At 32.4% G+C, this 20385-nt stretch overlaps 1 protein-coding gene across 9 annotated transcripts in view; it reads right to left on the bottom strand.

Moving 5' to 3' along the window:
- The window catches only part of MAPK10 (mitogen-activated protein kinase 10), a 533352-nt gene that overhangs the window by 46702 nt on the left and 466265 nt on the right, over window positions 1-20385 (bottom strand). For 8 of the 9 annotated variants that reach the window (XM_045791146.2, XM_045791168.2, XM_045791181.2 and 5 more), the window contains 2 exons: window positions 6772-6954; window positions 3389-3513 (listed from right to left, as the gene is read on the bottom strand). In XM_045791146.2, coding sequence (XP_045647102.1) covers window positions 3389-3513; window positions 6772-6954 — 308 coding nt within the window. The remainder of the gene's footprint in view (window positions 1-3388; window positions 3514-6771; window positions 6955-20385) is intronic. The other variant, XM_087864017.1, reaches the window with a different exon arrangement.

Genomic DNA, 20385 nt, shown 5'->3' with positions numbered 1-20385 from the left:
TGAGTTGCAGAAAGATTACAAAACTTGACCAAGGCCAGTTAGTAAGTGGGAGAGCAGAAATTTAAACCTACCCCATTTTTCATACCTGTGAAGATGCATTCAACCGAATAAATTGCATTTGTATATACTGTTTTTGCCCTCTTGATGAATACTGAACCAGAGTTAGAATGCCCTCCAGCTATTTCATGAAAAAGTATTCACACTAAATGTGGTCTCTGCACTCTGTTTGGGGCCCATTCTTTTGTTACTCTGAACATCACTTGAATAAGAAGTTGCTAATAATTTGAGCAGTTGTAACTTTCAAACTCTTTATGCGCTATTACACAGATCACCATTAACCTTGACATTCAATTTTTAAATTTCTCAACTTCACGGTTGCATGAATAATTTTCTCTCTTAGAGTTATGACAGCATTCATAAGCTCTTCTCTTTTCATATTAGTAATTTGGCACCTTTGGAAACAGGTGATAAGATAGCTTGTAGTATGATGACTAGATTAGTACACATAGCATTTCTCTCCTCTCCCTCCGACTTTTCCTGAAGACATCCCATTCTCCTGCAGTTTCTCCTTTATCCTTCTCCACTTGCCTCTATTTTCTTTCAATGAGACATATTTTTCTTTTCTCTCATCCCTGAATTTCCTTCCCTCTATAACATCACGTGAGTTACTTGAAGGCTGCTTGGGCCTGGATATCCTGGATGACTTCTAATCATGGAAATTCTGATTATTTGATCCTTCCACTTGTTTAGATTATAGAACACACCAGAGTTTATTTTGCAAAACAATCTTGGCAGTCTTGGCAGAAAATATATCTTTGAAGTTATAGCTTTGTCATGCATTCATAAAGAAAGGTCACTTTACTTTAAATGCATGTTCACATGCAATACCAAAGGCACTGTTTCTAAGGGTATTGCAGAAAGCATCGTCGACCACTGCTTCTAGCATCTTTAGGATCTGTCTCTTCCTAGTTGTGACTTGTACAATACATTTTGTAGAGTAACGAATTGTCCTTGCCCTGGGGTCAGGATTCCAACCTATTCGCTGCAACATGTCTAGATGTAAAACATGTTTACCCTTGTATAACCAATGATCCCAGTCTAAATGTTGAATACCTGCCTGTTCTTCTGTGCATTAACTGATCCCTTTTCTTAAACCTTCAGGCTCTATCAAATCCTTCCTCTGAAATTCACATCTTACATTGTTACTATTCATTCCCCAGAATGACAATATTGAAATGAGGGAGAAAAAGGTTCTAGCCATTTTAGCACCCTAAATCTTATCTTCTTATCTTCCAAAGAAATTTTTCATAGAATGTTAAATTTAAAAACTCTCTGGTGCTATTCATTAATATGCTGTTATAGATTCTAAACAACTATCTCTTTTATAGGCAACATAATCACAAGTGAATAACAAACGCAGACTTTATGACTCCAATTAAACTCTGAGCCACCACCCATTAAAAACAGATTACACACATTACATTAGATGTAAGAAAAAAATAAACACACCACATGATTAGAACGATCAAAATAAATGAGGAGCAACAATTTCAAATAATTTGTTTGTCTAAAATTTTTAACAACATAACCTAAAGTATTTTCTTGAAAATCATCCAAGAAAAAATGTTCATACTTACCTTTCACATACATATACATTGTACTTTCTCTTAGTTATTTCATCACCTCATTCTACCCCAAGAACATCTTTGAAAGTATTTCCCAAGAGTGAGAGAGTAAAGGTGATTCTATCTTTTACCCATAAAAATATTAAGATTTTATTTTGTAAGAATCGAATCAAGCGACTTAAAATTCTAAGCAAAGTGAAATTTCAACATCATTGTAAAACTGCTTAAGAGAGCAGATCTTAAGAAAATGTCATCTAGAACTATTACACCCCAGTTCCCACACTTGAGATACTCATTTATCACTGACGTGTTTTCGCCAAAATTTTTGAATGCCTTAGGATTGGGCTACCGTGGAAAGTAGTTTTTTGAATATTATGTTTATAAAGTTCTCCCTAATCCTCACTCCCATCTGTCAGCTCTTACTTCTCCAGTGAAGGATGAAGGGATAAGAATTATGTCCGTGTGACTTTTTCATCTTGACATGGGCAGGCACACAATGAAACAAAAGGAAGCTGAAACAAAGCAAAACTATGCTCAAGCAAGAATACTTTGGGGTACAGAGAAAGATATGAGAAAGCAAATGAAGAGAGTAGTTCAAATAGAATGTTAAAAACCAATTCAAGCAAAGTAATTTGAAGTTATTATGTTTAAAAAAAGATCATTTAGTAGCAGTATTCCAAGAATCTGAGGAGATTTTGATGCTTTGGGGAGAAAATAACATTGCTGATGGTAACATTTAAAGGAGGGACAAAAGGACATTCAAGTCAGGAAGCCTGTAGAACACACATGGGCAACAACAACAACCCTTTGCCTTAGCTCCACACAGAAAAGGAGAAAGGCAAAGACATAAGAAAGAGATTGGAGAGAAGATATTGAATGGTTGGAAAGAATTTAAAAATAAAATGAAATAAAATAAAAGTGATGCTTTTGAGAAGATTCCTAAACTCTGCCTAGATTTACAATATGGAGGCTCATCTTCCTGTGGCAGTGAATTTAGATTAAACCTGAAATACTCTGTATTGGACTACCTAATTTTTCTCACCTAATTCGTGTAAGGTTTCACGAAGTCACCAATGGCCTGGTAAAAAGCTCTATGTGCGAAATGTTTGTAGCGCCGCACTTCACCAATGACAGGCATCTTATGAAGGAAAGGGAGGCAAAGCAACTTATTCTCTATTATGATTTCTGCTACTTAGCTTGCATCAGGAGAGGCTGGGAATTGAACATAAAAAGGGAGACACGAGGGGCACCTGGGTGGCTTAGTCGTTTAAGCATCTGCCTTTGGCTCAGGTCATGATCTCAGGGTCCTGGGATCGAGCCCACGTTGGGGCTCCCTGCTCAGTGGGGAGTCTGCTTCTCTGTCTCCTTCCCGCTCCTGCTCCCTTATACCTTCTGTAGCTATCTTTGTGTATGTCTCTCTCTCTCAAATAAATCTAAAAAAATCCAAAAAAATAAATAAAACAAATATAAAACACTGGAGATGTTAACAATTTACCAAAAACAAATGGATGTGTTTCATGGACAGCTAAGGCTTTTTGGACTAAATCCTCATCTCTCCTGGAAGAGCCTGAAAAAGAAAAGCATATAAAATATAGGTGGAAGAAAATAACTTTTCGAGGGGAAGGTAATAACTTTGTGACTTCGAAATTGTATGAAGTCCTTTGTGTGTGTTTTGGGTTCTAATTCTCTTGCAGGTTTCAGCACTGAGCACCCCGTTACTGTGATTCGTTTGTGGAAGGAAAGTAAATAAGCCTGTGCCTTACCGCTTCCACTTCGGCAGGGTCGTACCACACATTGATGTAAGGGTGCTGTAAGGCGTCCTCCACTGATATCCTTTTTGCGGGGTCAATCACTAGCATCTTTGACAGTAAGTCCCTGGCTTGGCTGGCTGAAACAACGAGTGAGAGAAACAATTAGTAAAATTTTGACTTTGGCAGGAAAATTTGTTGAAGGGGGAGGAAATTAAGAAAACGAAGATAAACTAGCACCTTCCTTCCAAACATCAGGCAACATTACCAAGTGACTAGGGAAGTGCAAAATGAAACAATGAAATATTTTTTATTCATCAGATTGAAAAAAAGGAAAAGATGGCAAAATACTCCTGACACCAGGTAAGTTCATTCATGTTGGTGGGAGTGTACGTTGATAATTATTTTTACGAGGCAAATTTGGACTATCCATTAAAAATTTTAAATGTGAGTGCCTTATGATCCATCAGTTCTACTTCTAAGTATATAGCCTAGAGAAATAATCGTACATGTTCATGAAAAAAATACAGAAAGGATGGTCACTGCAGCGTGGGTTATGGAATAAAAACATTTTTTGAACAGTCTAAATACCTATCTAGAGAGCAAAAAAATGAGCTATGGTACAAATGTACCACGGAATTGCAGTTGGCAGTTTAAAAGACTGAGGGAGATCTATACATACTCACATGGCCATGTTGTTAAGCAACACAATGAAGCTGCAAGGATGATCGATAGATTTGTGCACATCTGCCCCTTCCCAATTAAACAACAAATATTTCTCTCTCTTCGTATTAATGTATATAAATGTGTAGGAAAAGTCTGCATGAATAATCAACAAGCTGAAAATAATAGTTACCTCTGAGGAGGGGAAAAGTTATACACACACACACACACACACACACACACATACATATCTCACATAATTAAAAATAAATGTGAAAGAATGAAGCTTTTTAAAAGGAAGCAGATAAAGTGGATGTAGATTGCTCATTATAAAAGCTTTTCTGAGATGCAAAAAAGAGACAAAGCAGTGTCTAGAGGGAGGCAATGAGGTCAGGGGTGACTTTTTTGAGGATGGGGGAGATGATGAGGGCTTTAACAGGAGTAGAAGCTACAAGGATAGAGAGGAGGGGACAGAATTGAAAGAATCCACACATCTCAGCAACCATATTGATATGGGTGATCTAGTTCAGTTTATAAAATACTAAATGTCTACTCTGTGTCAGGTACAGTGTGGGGTGCCAGAGATGCCCCCCCCAAATTAAATGGTGAAAATTAATAAGTGTATTTATTTAATGACAATGCTAAAAGACACTCAGTTTTCTATCTCTAAAAACACAAAATTTTACAGAAAATACAGTTCCAATCTGATTTGAAAATTTTATGGAGAAAATACTCTATTTGTTCCATGACTCCCCCTAATGGCTAACAGGGCATATTTATTCATTTCATTGATTCAGAGATCTCTTTGGTTTGTAACTGATTTTATACCCAAACACACACACCCACCTCCCACAGATTGTCCCATCAAACCTGTTTCTGCTCTTAGAAAGGGTGGAGTGGAATGGGCTCCTCATCAACAGGGACATGAACTACAGTAATACCAAAGAATCTCTCTAAGAAACAATGATCAATACTATTTGAAGGGAACAAAATGAGGAGGAAGAAAAGGTTTCATTCTTTTATTTACAAGTAAACGTCTTATGCTCTTTTTAAATAACAATAGAATAAATTCTTCCCTCTGATTATTTGTATAATTCTTTACAATTTACCAATTTTTATATTAAAATTACCTTAAACAATTATAAATATATAAACTAGCGTATCATTTGTAAAAATGATGTAATCATAGAGATTGAAAATGGATTAAAAACAAAAAAATAAACTCAAGAAAGTCGGAATCATATTATGAAGCGTGGTATTTTATTTAATAGTTTTTCTACAAGTGCTGTCATTACTTCAAATAATCTGATCAGGGCTTTTATCATCCCCACATTTGTTACACTACAAATGTCTCCATATAAAGGGACCACTTTTGCCTGACGTGTCAATTAGCATCATAAAGACGTTAAGTTCTTCAAATCTCTATTGGAGTTTTAGCTCTTCCTCAATCTGTGTATAGGCAGTGTTGATCTTAAAAGCAGCAGATCTAGTAATCATTTAGTCTGTTGCCATTGACTGTGAAGTCAACTGACAGAAGAAACCCAACTGTGCAATAAACTGTCGCAAACACAGGCACAATGCTGCACACTTAAAACTCATGAGATGAAAGTCTGGGGATGATAAGACCCTGGGAAATAGCATCACATTTTAGTTTCTGTCTCATTTAAGTCTGTATTAGCTATAAGTTACACCTGTAAGTTAAGTCTGTAGTTAATTACCCACCGGACATTTGGGGTAAAATTTCAAAAGCATATGTCCTTTTTCTTTTTTGATAAATATAGTTACATTTTAAATAATAATTATTACTTTTTTTTAAATGTCTAACAGCTTCTGAGTATTTACTGTGAGCCAGGCATTGTTCTGAGTGCTTGACAAAATATTTACTCAGTTAATCCTCCCAATGATCCTAAGGCAGACGCTTTCAACTTTCATTTGTTAAAGGAAGTATAGATAGATTAGATAACTTGTCCAGGTTCACCATTATTTTCAGGGACAGTGAGCCCAGGCAAGGAAAAAATCAAATTTGTTTCAAAATCAGGTTCTCTAAATGTTCCAAATTAAAATAAGAAATAGAATATTTATAGTATATATTTAAACACTGCCAAATTTATCCCTTGCTCTAATCCTATGACTAAGGCATTATTATCCAAGTTTTGTGGGTGAAGAAACTAAGATTTATTACTGAAGTTCTTAACTACATACATAGTTGTAGAAAGAATTACTTATTAATGAAAGTATTTCTATTAAATATAAAATGTGTAAGTAAATCTCATTTGTCACTCTAAAATGAAAAAATAGTGAAAAATTCCATAAAATACAAATAAAAGAAAACTCAAAACTTGTATCTCCAAGATTTTACAACAAAAAAATGTGTTGAAAATATTTTCCAGGTAATAAAAAGAACTGGAACAATGACTTCAATGAGTATCACATTGGTCTTTTAGAGTTACACTGCAAAAGAATTTTAAGATTCCAAATAAGCCTCATGACATAGTTTACCCATACCCATACCTATAGTCACATTATTACTATCTTTCCCTCTGAATCTCCACACAATTCTAAAATCCTTAACCACATGCTCTTAGAAAAAAAAAAGTAATAATAATAAATATTTAAAAAATACTCCTTAAATTGAGGTAGTTCAAGTTAAAGAGAGGTGTCTCTATCATTCATCTCTATCATTGTTTAGTCCATCACCCACGCGATGGTTCTGAAATTGTCCCTGATGGGCATACCTTTGAGTTTATTGTGCTCAGAGTCCGCTGGGAAGAGGGAATCTGGAAAGAGCTTGGGGAAGGTGAGTCCTGCATACTTGGGCCGATTCTCCACATAGTTTCTTACTGTAGGTTGCAATTTCTTCATGAATTCCGGACATGGTGTTCCTAGTTGTTCAATTACCTTGTTCCACTGGTCAATATCTGAGAATTGAATAGTTAAGGGCAAAAAAAAGTGCAGACCTACTAGGTCTTGCCTTTCACTAGTTGGGAGACTAACTGCTTCTCCAAATCCTGAGCAATCACCAATATAATTGAAGTTTAATAAGCAAAAAAGGATGAAAATATAAAACCAGAATTGTCAGACAATGAATCCTCTTGGAATTTTAAATTCACTTGTGGCATAAGTACACTTTTGGGGAACTAGCATTACTTAATAAAATAGGATAACATGAAATCGTCCTTGAGTTGTAAAGATGAAAAGGTATTTAAATAACAGAAGAATAATGTCTTATATTGAAATAAGCTTCTATATAACCATGTGATTTAAATGAGAAAAAATATGACACAAAATAATATTTTTATCATGAAATTACCTCAATCATTTATTTTCTAAAAATGACAAATATATAAATATTTTATGATTCATTTATGTTTTTAAAATTTTCTTTTAAGATTTTTTTCTTCCTTTAGGAAATTTCATCATCTCTTCATGTTATTACTACTTAAATATGGGATCAGTATAATTTTTGATAATAAAATAACTCATTATTCTTAACCAAAGACTTGAAAAAATCTAGTTATCAAACTAATCACAATTTCATACCTATTCTTGTTACTTCTGATAGTAATGCCCTGCATTCCAGAATATTGCTTTCGATGAGGTATAAGGATAAATATAGGATGTTCAACTTAAGACAACAGGTTTCCATCCAAGTGTATGTATTTCAAAAGCATAGTAAGCATGGGGAATTCTACAGGAAAATATTACTTCTCTATGAAAATTAATACTCCCAAAACTGAGGATCTTTGACAGATATACCCGCTGACTGAATTTTTTTTTTCATTTATCATTAATATTTGATACATCAGAGCCTTGAGAATGATAAATACCACCCATGAAAACTCCAAAGAACCAACTGGAAGTAGTTGATTTCAAACAGATTTCCTTGCCGTGTGTCAATGAATGATAGAAGCCTTAGAAATTATTCTTAAATACAATAACACAGGCAGTGCTCTCTCTTACATTGTTTAATTTTTCTACAACTTTATCCTTTAGTGTTAATTAATTTGTTTCTGCAACTGTAATATGTAACAGTTCAGGGATCTAACCATAGTATTACTCAATTGAGATTTTTAAAATCTTTACCTCTAGCTATTCAGTAGGGTTGGACTAAAAAGATCAGCAGTCCTGACAAAAGACAAAATTAACTATATTTAACAAAAATAAATATATAGTGCAAAGTAGATAAAATATTGAGCAAAGATAACATCAAGCTAATTTGCAAATCCTCTTCTATCTCCCTTATAATCTTGCTGAATATAATTTACATTATTATACAGCCTCTTAATTATTAGGTTAAAAAATATATGATTGTGTAACATGAAAAAATGAAGGGTGGGTGGGAAAAACTGAAGAACATTCCTTTACAAAACAGTAGGAACAATTAAACAAGAACACGTTTCAATAAAAGTTCATCTAAGTTACAATGTACACGGATTATAGTAAGTCAGACTCATTAGAAATAAAGAAACTAAAAGGTAACAAAAGGTTAGAATTAAGGGTTATTCTTAGACAAAAACTTATGTTAGTACTATGGACATAGGTAAACTACAACTACTTAGAGATATTTAAGTAGAAAACACTAATTAAGGTTAAATAAATCTCCATGCTTACACTGTAAATTATGAAAAGAGGTCTACTCTCTAATACAGTTAGATTATCATGCCCTACCAAGCCATCATTTAATCATTGGTCATGCTTCCTTCAAATTCTGAAGACCTGATGTCAAACTAAAAATAAGGGCAAAGAAGCTGTCAGATTTTCCATAAAAGAGTCATTTAGCAAAGCTGGAAAGTACTCCCAACACACTATTATATTCTAGTTACATTTAGTTAGAGTTACAAAGTTATTGAGTAAAAAATTAATTGCTTGTAAAATAGCATTCCCAAGACAATTCCATGGTATTTTTACAATAAAGTTTAAGGAGAGTCAAATATTCTGGAAGTTGTTAAACAAAAACTGTCAAAATGCTTCTTTTAATTATAATTAAAGTCTATAGAAGCATTCAGCATGCTTCCTAACTTAGATTGCTTTTTAGATGAAACACTACTGTGGTGCTAGAGAGTATGGTTTACAAAAAAAAGGAAAACAAGAATCTTTATTATTGTCAATGTAGTAGTTGAATGTTCTAAGTGCAAATATGTGGTATAATCATCTTTAAAAGTGTGTGCCTTTATTTTAACCAATCCATTTCAAGTTCTTTGTTCCTATAAACACAAATAGTTATATTTAAGTAGTAAGTGCTCGTTTTCCAGATGTTTACAGGATCTCAACATGAGCAACTATGTTCAACTATTCTTAGTTAACCACATGATTTTTCTTTATAATCATAATTAACCAAATATAAGCCACAATTGTAAGTCGTATTTCCTTGCTCAAAGTCCAGTGCTTGTTCCAAGGATTCCAGTAAGGGAAAGAGCAAGTTTGGCATTGATGTGGCAGAAATTTGGCCATAAAATTGATAGTATGCTTGTCATGGGCCTTAAAGAATATCTCTGAAACTGGATCCCTAGTTTATCAGGTCAACATATTCACACATAACATAATTAATTTTATTAACATTTTAAATAGATAATGTTACTTTTAAAAGAATTTTTAAATTATCAGATTTCCACCATGATTATATTTTTTAAAAATACATCAAATATTAACTAGATTTTTATGATTATGTGTTGAAAATATGATAAATATTTTTTAAAGGAATGGCTAAAATTATTTTTGTAAAAGGATTTATTTGCTTTACAACACTCACAAGTCATCATTTCTATGCTGAGTAAGGATCTGAATATTTACAGATTCCAGACTGTGCAGTTATCAAAAAAGTAATAAATAGAAATATTTTATGTTTTTGATCTACTATTTCAGAAATTGTCACACTTAACATAGTTATAAAGCATTTAATAAAACTAGAAAAATGTCATCTAATAGGAATTATTTGACAATTTCCTCAATTATAAATTCATTACATAAAAAAGTCATATTACCAAAAGTTTGATTTTATAGAGTATGATGACAAGATAATGTGCAAATAGTGAATATTTCTAACGTCTTCAACAAATAATACTATAAGGGATGAATAAAACAAAGAAGTATGGATTGTAAAAATATGTATTTGAAATCCTAAGATTGAAAATTATTCCAGTTAATTTTGTCGATTAGCTAGGAACTTATATTTCATGCACTCCTTTTACTTTAGCTTTCTTGGTTAGGAAACTTTCTAAAACATATCACAAACTGCCTTGAATATAATGTACAAAAAATGCCTTATCCTTCTCTGGGTATTTTGGATCGTAATTATGAACATAATTTATTCCATGCACATTTAAACTTCCAGAAGCTACTAAGTGGAAACATAAAGTTGTTTAATGACCTCATTCTACTATGCCCTTTGAATAACTGTATCTTCTTTTAATGTTTTTTTGCATCATTGGTTACTTTTTGTCATTATGATGTTTTCCAGAGTTGACACCTCCATGAATTCAGACTTGGTTGTTAGTCTGTCTCATAGTCAATATTTTGTGCAAAAAAATATTCTCAGTGTTTGTCTCTAAATTCTTAACTACATTTTAAAAAACAAGATAATTTTGCCCAAGAGGCCTGTCTGTATAGAAAGTTCCAGGAGAGGGGCGCCTGGGTGGCACAGCGGTTAAAGCGTCTGCCTTCGGCTCAGGGCGTGATCCCGGCGTTATGGGATCGAGCCCCACATCAGGCTCCTCCGCTATGAGCCTGTTTCTTCCTCTCCCACTCCCCCTGCTTGTGTTCCCTCTCTCGCTGGCTGTCTCTATCTCTGTCAAATAAATAAATAAAATCTTTAAAAAAAAAAAAAAGAAAAAAAAGAAAGTTCCAGGAGAGGCTATCCTATCTTGCAAGCCAACCAGCTGCCTTGGTACTGTGTTGTGCCATTTGTTAGGTGTCATGATATAAAATCGTGGCTCCCAAACTTGAATATTCATAAGATAGAGAACTTACAAAAATACAGATTCCTCCCCTCTCCCCGTTAAGCTACAATATTCTGAGTCCATAAGTCTAGCATGATATTAAAAAATACCAATAGTAATTGCAATCCAGATGGCCCTGGACTATATTTTGAGAAATACTAACATAGAATATACTAAAAGTCTCTTGTGAATTACTAAGTCCAGATTTAAGAATATAGTATTAACATATTTCGGTTCTATGACACAAATTAGAATACGGTCAATTTCATCAAAAGATTAATCCACACCTATTTGCTATGGAAAACTTAGGGGTCATTCACCTGAAAACACTTCAGTGAAAAAAAAATCCTGATAATTATCCCTCTTCTTCATGTCACCCTCCTGAAAAATGATGGGAAATTACAGTAAGTGACACACAGTCTCCCAGCAAAGGGAGAGGGGTTCTTCCCATCATCATCTAGGGAAGGATGAAAATTATATGCTGCTATCACCTGTGGGGTGCTACTTATAAAAAATACAAAAGCTATTCAATATAAGGTTCAAAATATTTGACAGTTTATTTCAGTAATTACTCCATATTTCTCTATGATAAAATTTGCTCTCAAAAGAACTCTTACTTCTGAGGACAATTTTAAAGATGAGGATAGAGATATATGCATATGTGTATTTGACAGTTCTGGATCCAGATTGTTATAGTTATGTCTTGAGCTGTTTTGTTACTTTAAAATTCTTTTTACTCTTTTTATTTGAAAAGTTCATCTTCTCTCAAAAGTTCCCCTCAAACTCTGGTAACATGAAATATAAATAAGTGACTTGATGCACAATAGTAACTAACATTTATTTTCATTACAAATGAGCAGAGAAAGAAGAAATATTATGAGCCAAAACACATTAAAAAACTCAGAGCTGACAATTTGAGTAAAGGCTATTTGGACACTGGCAGCAGATTGTGAATGGAATACTGTGGGACCCATACAATGGATCTCAGTACAATCCATTTTGTCTTATAAATCTATTTATTACTGTAATCTATATTTCCTTACAAAGCAAAAAAAGGGAGAGACATTTTGCATATAAGCAAATCCAATATATATAAATATGTTGTCACAACAGTAGAATTTTTATTAAGCTATTGAAGGTTTATCTTTGGGGCCCCTCATTTGCACAAACCTCTTACAAGACTGTATCTAATTTAATATTTGTAACATAGATAAGAAAGAGTTTTTACAAAATACCTTCCTCAAGCTGTATGATAATCTGGCCTCATAAAGGCTGGATCTGACTCTACCTGCATTTTGAAACTAGAAAGAGGCCTTGGAGATAATTTAATTTGACATCTGTATTTTATAGCTGAAAAATATCAAAGTCCTTTTAAAATTGGTAAATACAATGACTTTAACCAAAGGAGGTAATAAAAACAACTAACAGTAACAGAAATATAAAATTCTATTTAAGTGGAGTTTTGGGAAACTGTAGTCTGTTCTTTGAGACCCTTTGATTAAATCCATTTCTGAGTGTAACACTACATAAAAGGGAGATTAAGAAGGGACAATCAGGTTTATGTGAAATCAAGAAAACATGTCATATGAGGCATACTTGACAAAACTTTATATGTTTAAATTTAAAAAAAACAAACAGAGACAACCTCTGCCCCCATCCTAGCACTTGGACCCTCTTATTCCTTAGTCATAATCCTTTCTAATACAGTACCTTTTATTGTAAATTTCATGATGACAAGGTTTCAGTCAGTTTTGTTTACTGATAAATACCTGGAAACAAGTGTCCAGCACATAGTAAGTGCTCAACAATATTTGTTGAATAAATGAATGTCTACTTTAAGTTCAACCAGAGTTTTATAATGGAGATAATATAAAGAATAGCAGAGAGAAAATATTCAAAGAAATGAAAACCGAGAAATTCGAGGAATTGTAGATAGGTTGGAATTTGGGAAACACGGTTGGTCCCCAGGAAGATAAGTAAAAAAAAGAAAGAAAGAAAGAAATCCATGCCAAGTTACATGGTAGAGAAACAGCAAATAACCAAAGACCAAGGGAAAAAATCCTAAATGAAAGCAGAGAGAAAAGACAGAGTATATCCAAAGATGACTATTAGACTGACAGCTAATTATTCACCAGAAATACTGCAAACAAAATGCCAGTAGATTAGTATCTTTAAAATGCTGGAAGAAAATAACATATTAATCTAAAGTTCTATATCCAACAAAACTATCTTTCAAGTAAGGGAACCCATTCAAAAAGAGAGAAAAAAAACAGTTTTATCATCAAAGATTTTTACTAAGGAACTTTCAAAGGATATTTTTCAGAGCAAAAAAATGAACTCAAAATACATCACATCAATAGGAGAAAGGATAAAAACCATAAGATCATTTCAATAGGTGCAGAAAAAGCATTTGACAAAGTACAACATCCATTCATGATAAAAACCCTCAACAAAGTAGGTTAGGATGGAACATGTCTCAACATAATAAAGGCCATATACAAAAGACCCACAGCTAACATAATCCCCAATGGGGGAAAACCAAGAGCTTTTCTCCTAAGGTCAGGAACAAGACAAGGATGTTCACACTCACCACTTTTATTCAACGTAGTACTGGAAGTCTTCGCCACAGCAGACAACAAAAAGAAATAAAAGGCATCCAGATTGCTAAAAAAGAAGTAAAACTTTCACTATATGCAGATGACAGGCTGGATACTAAATATAGAAAACCTGAAAGACTCCACCAAAAAAAAAAAAAAACTATTAGAAGTAATAAATGAATTCAGTAAAGTCACAGGATACAAAATCAACATACAGAAATTTATTGTATTTCTATACACAAACAATGAGCAGCAGAAAGTGAAATTAAGAAAATAAACCCATTTACAATTACACCAAAAATAATAAACTACCTAGGAAAAAGTCTAACCAAAGAGGCTAAAGATCTGTACTCCAAAAACTATAAAACATTGATGAAAGAAATTCAGAACAGAGAAATCAAAAAGACATTCCATGCACATGGGCTGGAAGAGCAAATACTGTCAAAATGTCAACATTACCGAAAGCAATCTACAGATTTAATGCAGTCCCTATCAAAATACCAATAGCATTTTTCAGAGAAGGAATAAACAATCCTAAAATTTGGATAAAATCACAAAAGACCCTGAATAGCCAAAGCAGTCTTGAAAAAGAAAAAGAGGGGCAGCTGGGTGGCTCAATCAGTTAAGTGTCCAATTCTTAATTTTGGCTCAGATTATGATCTCAGGGTTGTGAGATTGAGCTTAAGGTTTTAAGATTCTCTGTCTCCCACTGCCCTTAGCCCTCTCTCTCTTTCTCAGAGGGGGAAAAAAAACGTAAAGAAAGAAAGTAAACAAAACAAAAACAAAACTTTAAGTATCACAATTCCAGATTTCAAGTTATACTACAAAGCTATAGTAATCAAAGCAGTATGGCACCAATACAAGAATAGACACACAGATCAATGGATCAGAATAGAAAATCCAGAAGTAAACCCACAAGTCTATGGTCCGTTAATCTTTAACAAAAGAAGAAAGAATATGCAATGAGGAAAAAACAGTCTCTTCAACAAATGGTGTTGGGAAAACTGGACAGCTACATACAAAAGAATGAAACTGGACCACTTTTTTACACCATACACAAAAATAAATTCAAAATGGACTAAAGACCTAAATGTGAGACCTGAAGCCATAAAAATCTATTAAGAGAGCACTGGCAATAATGTCTCTGACATCAACCATAGCAACATTTTTCTAGATATATCTCCTGAGGCAAAGGAAATAATAGTGAAAATAAACTAATGGGACTACATCAAAATAAAAAGAAAGGAAACAATCAACAAAACTAAAAGGTAACCTACACTGGAAGAAGATATTTGTCAATGATACATCTGATCAAGGGTTAGTATCCAAAATATATAAAGAACCGATACAACTCAACACTCACAAGCAATTTAAAAATGGGCAGAAGAAATGAACAGACATTTCTCTGAAGAAGACAGACCAATGACCAACAGACATATGAAAAGATGCTCAACATCACTCATCAGGGAAATGCAAATCAAAACTACAGTGAAATCACCTCACACCTGTCAGAATGGCTAAAATAAAAAACACAAGAAACAAGTGTTGATGAAGATGTGGAGAAATAGGAATTCTCATGCTGTACTGGTGCAGCCACTATGGAAAACAGTATGGAGGTTCCTCAAAAAGTTAAAAATAGAACCACCCTATGATTCAGTAATTGCACTACTGGGTATTTATCCAAAGAATACAAAACTAATTCAAATGGATACATGCACTCCATGTTTATTGCAGCTTGATTTACAATAGCCAAATTATGGAAGCCGTCCAAATGTCCATCAACAGATGAATGGATAAAGAAGTGGTATATACAATGGAATATTATTCAGCCATAAAAAGAATGAAATCTTCCCATTTGCAATGACATGGATGGAGCTAGAGAGTATAATGCTAAGCGAGATAAGTCAGAGAAAGTCAAATATCATATGATTTCACTCACATGAGGAAATTAAGAAACAAAACAAGTGAGCAAAGGAATAAAAGAGAAACAAACCAAGAAACAGATTAACTATAGAGAACAAACTGATGGTTACCAGAGGGGAGGGAGAAGGAGGATGGCTGAAATCGTGGATGGGGCTTAAAGAGTACACTGATCAATAAGAGCACTGAGTAATGTATAGAATTGTTGAATCACTCTATTGTACATCTGAAATTAATAGTACTCTGTATGTTAACTATACGAATTAAAATTAAAAACTTAATAAATAGTAAAAAGAAAGAAGAAAGAAAGAAAGAAAGAAAGAAAGAAAGAAAGAAAGAAAGAAAGAAAAGAAGGAAGAAAGAAAGAAAGAAAGAGTATTCTGGTGTATTTCAAAATGGTTTCTTTTACCTTCCTGCTATGGGAAAAATGAGGCAATTTTTCCTCTGAAATTTTCTGCAGGAAACTAAGTTCCTGGAGGTAAATCTAATCATGTTGTAGTTCCATATGACTGGCTCTCCCTGGAGTTTTTAAATCTTAGACATGTCCACACTGAGTTTCTAGAAATTTGTCAATTATAGTTCAGGTTTTTCTACCCTTGACATGAATCCCTATATTTGCCTGTTTCTCTTGGTTGGTGGCAGTAGCTTTCTCTGTATCTTCCCCTCTCTTGCAGATCCTAGAGAGTTGATGATTTTCTATCTGTTCAGCCTTTTTACTTCTTGTTAGAATGGGGTGATAACTTCTAAGCTTCTTACATGTGGGACTGGAAACCAGAAGTCTATTTTATTTGATTTGATATATAATAAGAGACATTATATTCATATTTTTATTTTCCTATAATTTGTTGTTGATGTGGAAAAATAAACCTCATTTTTAATGTTGAAAAAAAGGGAAATAATCTTAAAATAAAGAGCCAAATTGCAAGAAGTAGTGGTAAGCTGAGAAAATGATAGAATTCTTTCATTTAAGGTGAATCTAAACAAACTCTAACTGTATGCAATATTATAATAATATTGTCAATTAATGAGGCTAAAAAAAAAGAACCAAAATACTGGCCAGATATAGCATATTTCAGTTGGTACAGTAATGATCTAAATTAGTTTGTTCTAAGATCCTTGTGTGTTCAGGAGAAAAATAAAAATTATCCAAATTAAAAAGGCATTTTCCCACATACTGAACTATCAGTTTAATACATTTCCAGTATAAATACCAATAGGAATCTTAGCAAGCCAATGCTAAACTGTTTATGGAAAAGCAATGATTCATTAATAGCTAAGATACCACTGAAGAAGGCAAAAAAGGTGAGATATTTACCTTACCTGATATATGTATATATTATACATTTGTATTAAGAAAGGGTAGTAGTGGCATAAAGATAAATAAAGAGACCAGTGGAACAAAATGTAGCACCTAGAATCTAATACCTTCTCCCTCAATATGCGGAAACCTATGACAGTAAGCCTTATAGACCAGTAAAGAAAGAATAAGCTAGTCAATAAATAGAAACGAAATAAAATAAATTAGATCCCTCTTTAACACCAAACACAAAAATCAATTCCAAGTGAACTAAAGGCTTAAATGTAAAAGATTAATCTTTAAAACATTCATAGTAAAATTACAAGAGAATATAAAGGCATAAGAGGATTCTTAAGACATAAAAATACATAAACTATAAAAAAAAGATTGCCAAATTCCAAAATCACTATAAAATAAAATGGAAAAATAATCTAAATACAGGGAGAATATATTTGCAACACAGAAAACCGACAAAGAATATGTGTCAGAATCTATAATGAACTCCTACTAATCAATTTTTTTTAAATACAGTAAAAATATTTAAAGAAAAGAAACTTTACCAAGGGGAAAATATTACTGGCCAATAAACAAAAGAAGGGATGCTTAGCTTCCCTTGTAGTTAAGAAAATATAAATGAAGCCTCCAATGAAATAGTATTTTATATCCAAGAGATTGGTAACAAATTTAAAAACAAATCTGACAATACCAAGAGTTGGTGACAATGTGGAGTAAAGAGTTATATTTATATATTGCTACTCTAGAAATCAATCTGATGTTAAAATGTGCACCCCTATGCGCCCAGGCATTTATCATTAAAAAACAAAAAACAAAAAACCCTTTCCCATGTGCTCCTTTCCCATGTATCTCCCATGAGATATATATTCATAGCTTCATTGTTTACAAAAGCAAAAACAGAAACAAAAAAAATGAATATATTCCAAAGCCTATTTATAGGAGAATGAATTCACTATGGAATATTCAGAGACTGCAATACTTTACAGCAATGAAAATGAATGAACTATCTAATGCATCGACACGAACAAATCTCAAAAATTTAATGTTAACTTCAACAAAAAGCAAGCAGCAAAATAATGTGTCTTGTGCCATATGTAAAACATATAAAGCTAAACCATATGCTGCTTAGAGATAAATATACCCGTGGTAAAATATAAAGAAAGTCAAGAAGATTGTAAAAATATGTATTTAGGACCTCTGGGGAGAGTGAAGGATATGACTGGAGAGAACACAAAAAGACTCAAAGATATTGGTAATGTTCTATGTTTTAATCTGAGTGATAGTATATGTGTATTCATTTTATTGATCTTCAAAAGCTATATACTTAATATTAATTCACTTGATAATATAAAATAGTTTGTAATTTTTAAAGTAAGAATTTCTGCTATGATGAAATTCATTAGATCTCCCAAAAGTATCTCAATAGTTGAGTTCTGATCTTACTGTAGAGAGTTAAAAACATTTCATTTGAAAAAATTCAGTTAATATATACTTAAAAATACATTTACTAATAAAGTAGCATATAAATATATAACATTTAAAAAACTGCTTTTAGCTAATTTCTCAATGCTAAAAATAATGTTGAAATTTTTTAGACATAAAAGATAAAGGGGATAAGGCCTTATTAATATTTTAAGTTTTGCTCTTGAATTAGTTTATATATTAAGAAGCTGGCTCATATTGCAAGGATTTCTAGCAATCATTTATTTTGAGAATGCCTTCATATAAGTGAGGATATGTTGATTAAAATAATATGACATTTTATGATGTATTTTATGGATATATAATATACATATTGCATATCTCTAACTGCATTTTAAATGTTCTATTTAACTAATAGACTTAGATATAATTTTATTGCCTCTTCAGAGAACTCATTTCTAATAATAGGGAATTTAAAAAATAGTCTGTCTTGCATATTAAGGTTTAACCTTATGATAATCAGTGTTCATAACTTTTTTGCTTGAAAAAGAATGATTTAAACTTTAACCAACATGTTTGAAATCATTAAAAGACCACATCCTACACTCAGAGGAGCCACTTTAGAAAATAATTAGCATTTGTCCTTCAAGAAATTTACAAATGTATCCCTATAAGAACTCCAGAAATAACTCAATATAAAAATATCAAGCTCAGGCATTGAAAGGGCATCTACCATGAGATTTTAACATTAGTACCAACCTAAAGCTTTACTTACAAGGGATTTTAATATGCAAGTTAGAAATGATATCCAAGAAACTTCTCCCCAAAAATGGATTCTAAGAAATGTTAATCTGTACTTACAAACTCCATTGTGGAAACCTGATTTGATTTTTTAAATAGAAAATGAGAGGAAAGTAATGAAAATCAATCATTTTAATTTAGAGGTGGCAAATATTCATTTCACTCACCACAATGAACTGAAAAAGCAGAGTACAAAGTTAACAGATTGAGTCTATTTTCATCAAATGCCTAAAATTAGCCAAAACTTAAGAACTGTTTCATGTTCATGTCCAAAGACCAAAGTAATGTTTAAAATTCCTTGGAAATTAAAAAAAATCCTGTTTCTTAGAAATCTGAAGGAATTTTGTTTTTTATCAAGCCAACTGACTTTGAAACAGCATTAACATGAACACGAATACGGCAAATTTATTGATGTTATTTAATAAAATGTCTATGTAGAAGACAAAACTGCAATACAGACAGAAAAACTTGAAAAATAAATGTGTCATAAATAAGACTAGAAAAAAGAACAGAAGTAAAAACAGTGTAACTTTATTTTTACTAAATAAAACTTTTTAGGTTAGTTCTTTCATTCAACAAAAATTAATTGAGTGCCTAACTCAGTCATTTCCCAAACTGGTCCTTTAATACATACAGAGAGTATATGTATGAAACTATATATATCCATATAAGTAATATATTATTCCCCAAAGCAAATAGCTAATAGTAATATGGTTAGGATACACTATATTAGTAATTAGGTCTACTTTAATTATACATTAAAACCCCATTATTATAGGTTTGATTTTATTTTTGAATCACAGTCACTTAAGCAGAGGTTTTATCCTTAATATGATGAAGACATAATACCTTCGTAAGTGACTGAATGTAGAATATTTAACTAACTTAAGAAAATAAATTATTACACACCCATATACCAATAACAGAGTGTCTATATTTATTTAATACTGAAAAGCCTCTGGAATCTTTATTTGCTAACTATTAGCTGCCTAAGAGAAGATCAGTTTTACTTATTCAAGTGACAGAAAATTATTTCTTCAGATATTTTATATAATCATTATTAACTAATGAGGTTTTAATTTTTGCATTTGTTAATAATGTAGAAAAAATAAGAACATTTCTATTCCTAGAAATGAAGTAAATGACAAAAAGAACTTTAAAAGAGTTGGTCAATTTTAAAATGAAATTCATATGCATGCTTTCTGAATATGCGTTAATATAAACGTATCATATTTGAGGGTGAAAATAAATCTAACTGATTAAAGATTTCCATGTCAAGTGAATATTTCTTAAGAGCATAAATCTCCAGTCTTAAAACTGAAACATTTCCTCATTTATTATCTAGCTCCGAAAATAACTTAA

This window comes from Ursus americanus, chromosome 8 (genome assembly GCF_024610735.1).
Source record: "Ursus americanus isolate L20-20 chromosome 8, mUrsAme1.1.p, whole genome shotgun sequence".
Classification (NCBI taxonomy): domain Eukaryota; kingdom Metazoa; phylum Chordata; class Mammalia; order Carnivora; family Ursidae; genus Ursus; species Ursus americanus.
Note: the sequence above shows the minus strand (reverse complement) of the source record. Positions and strands in the feature narration are given on the sequence as shown.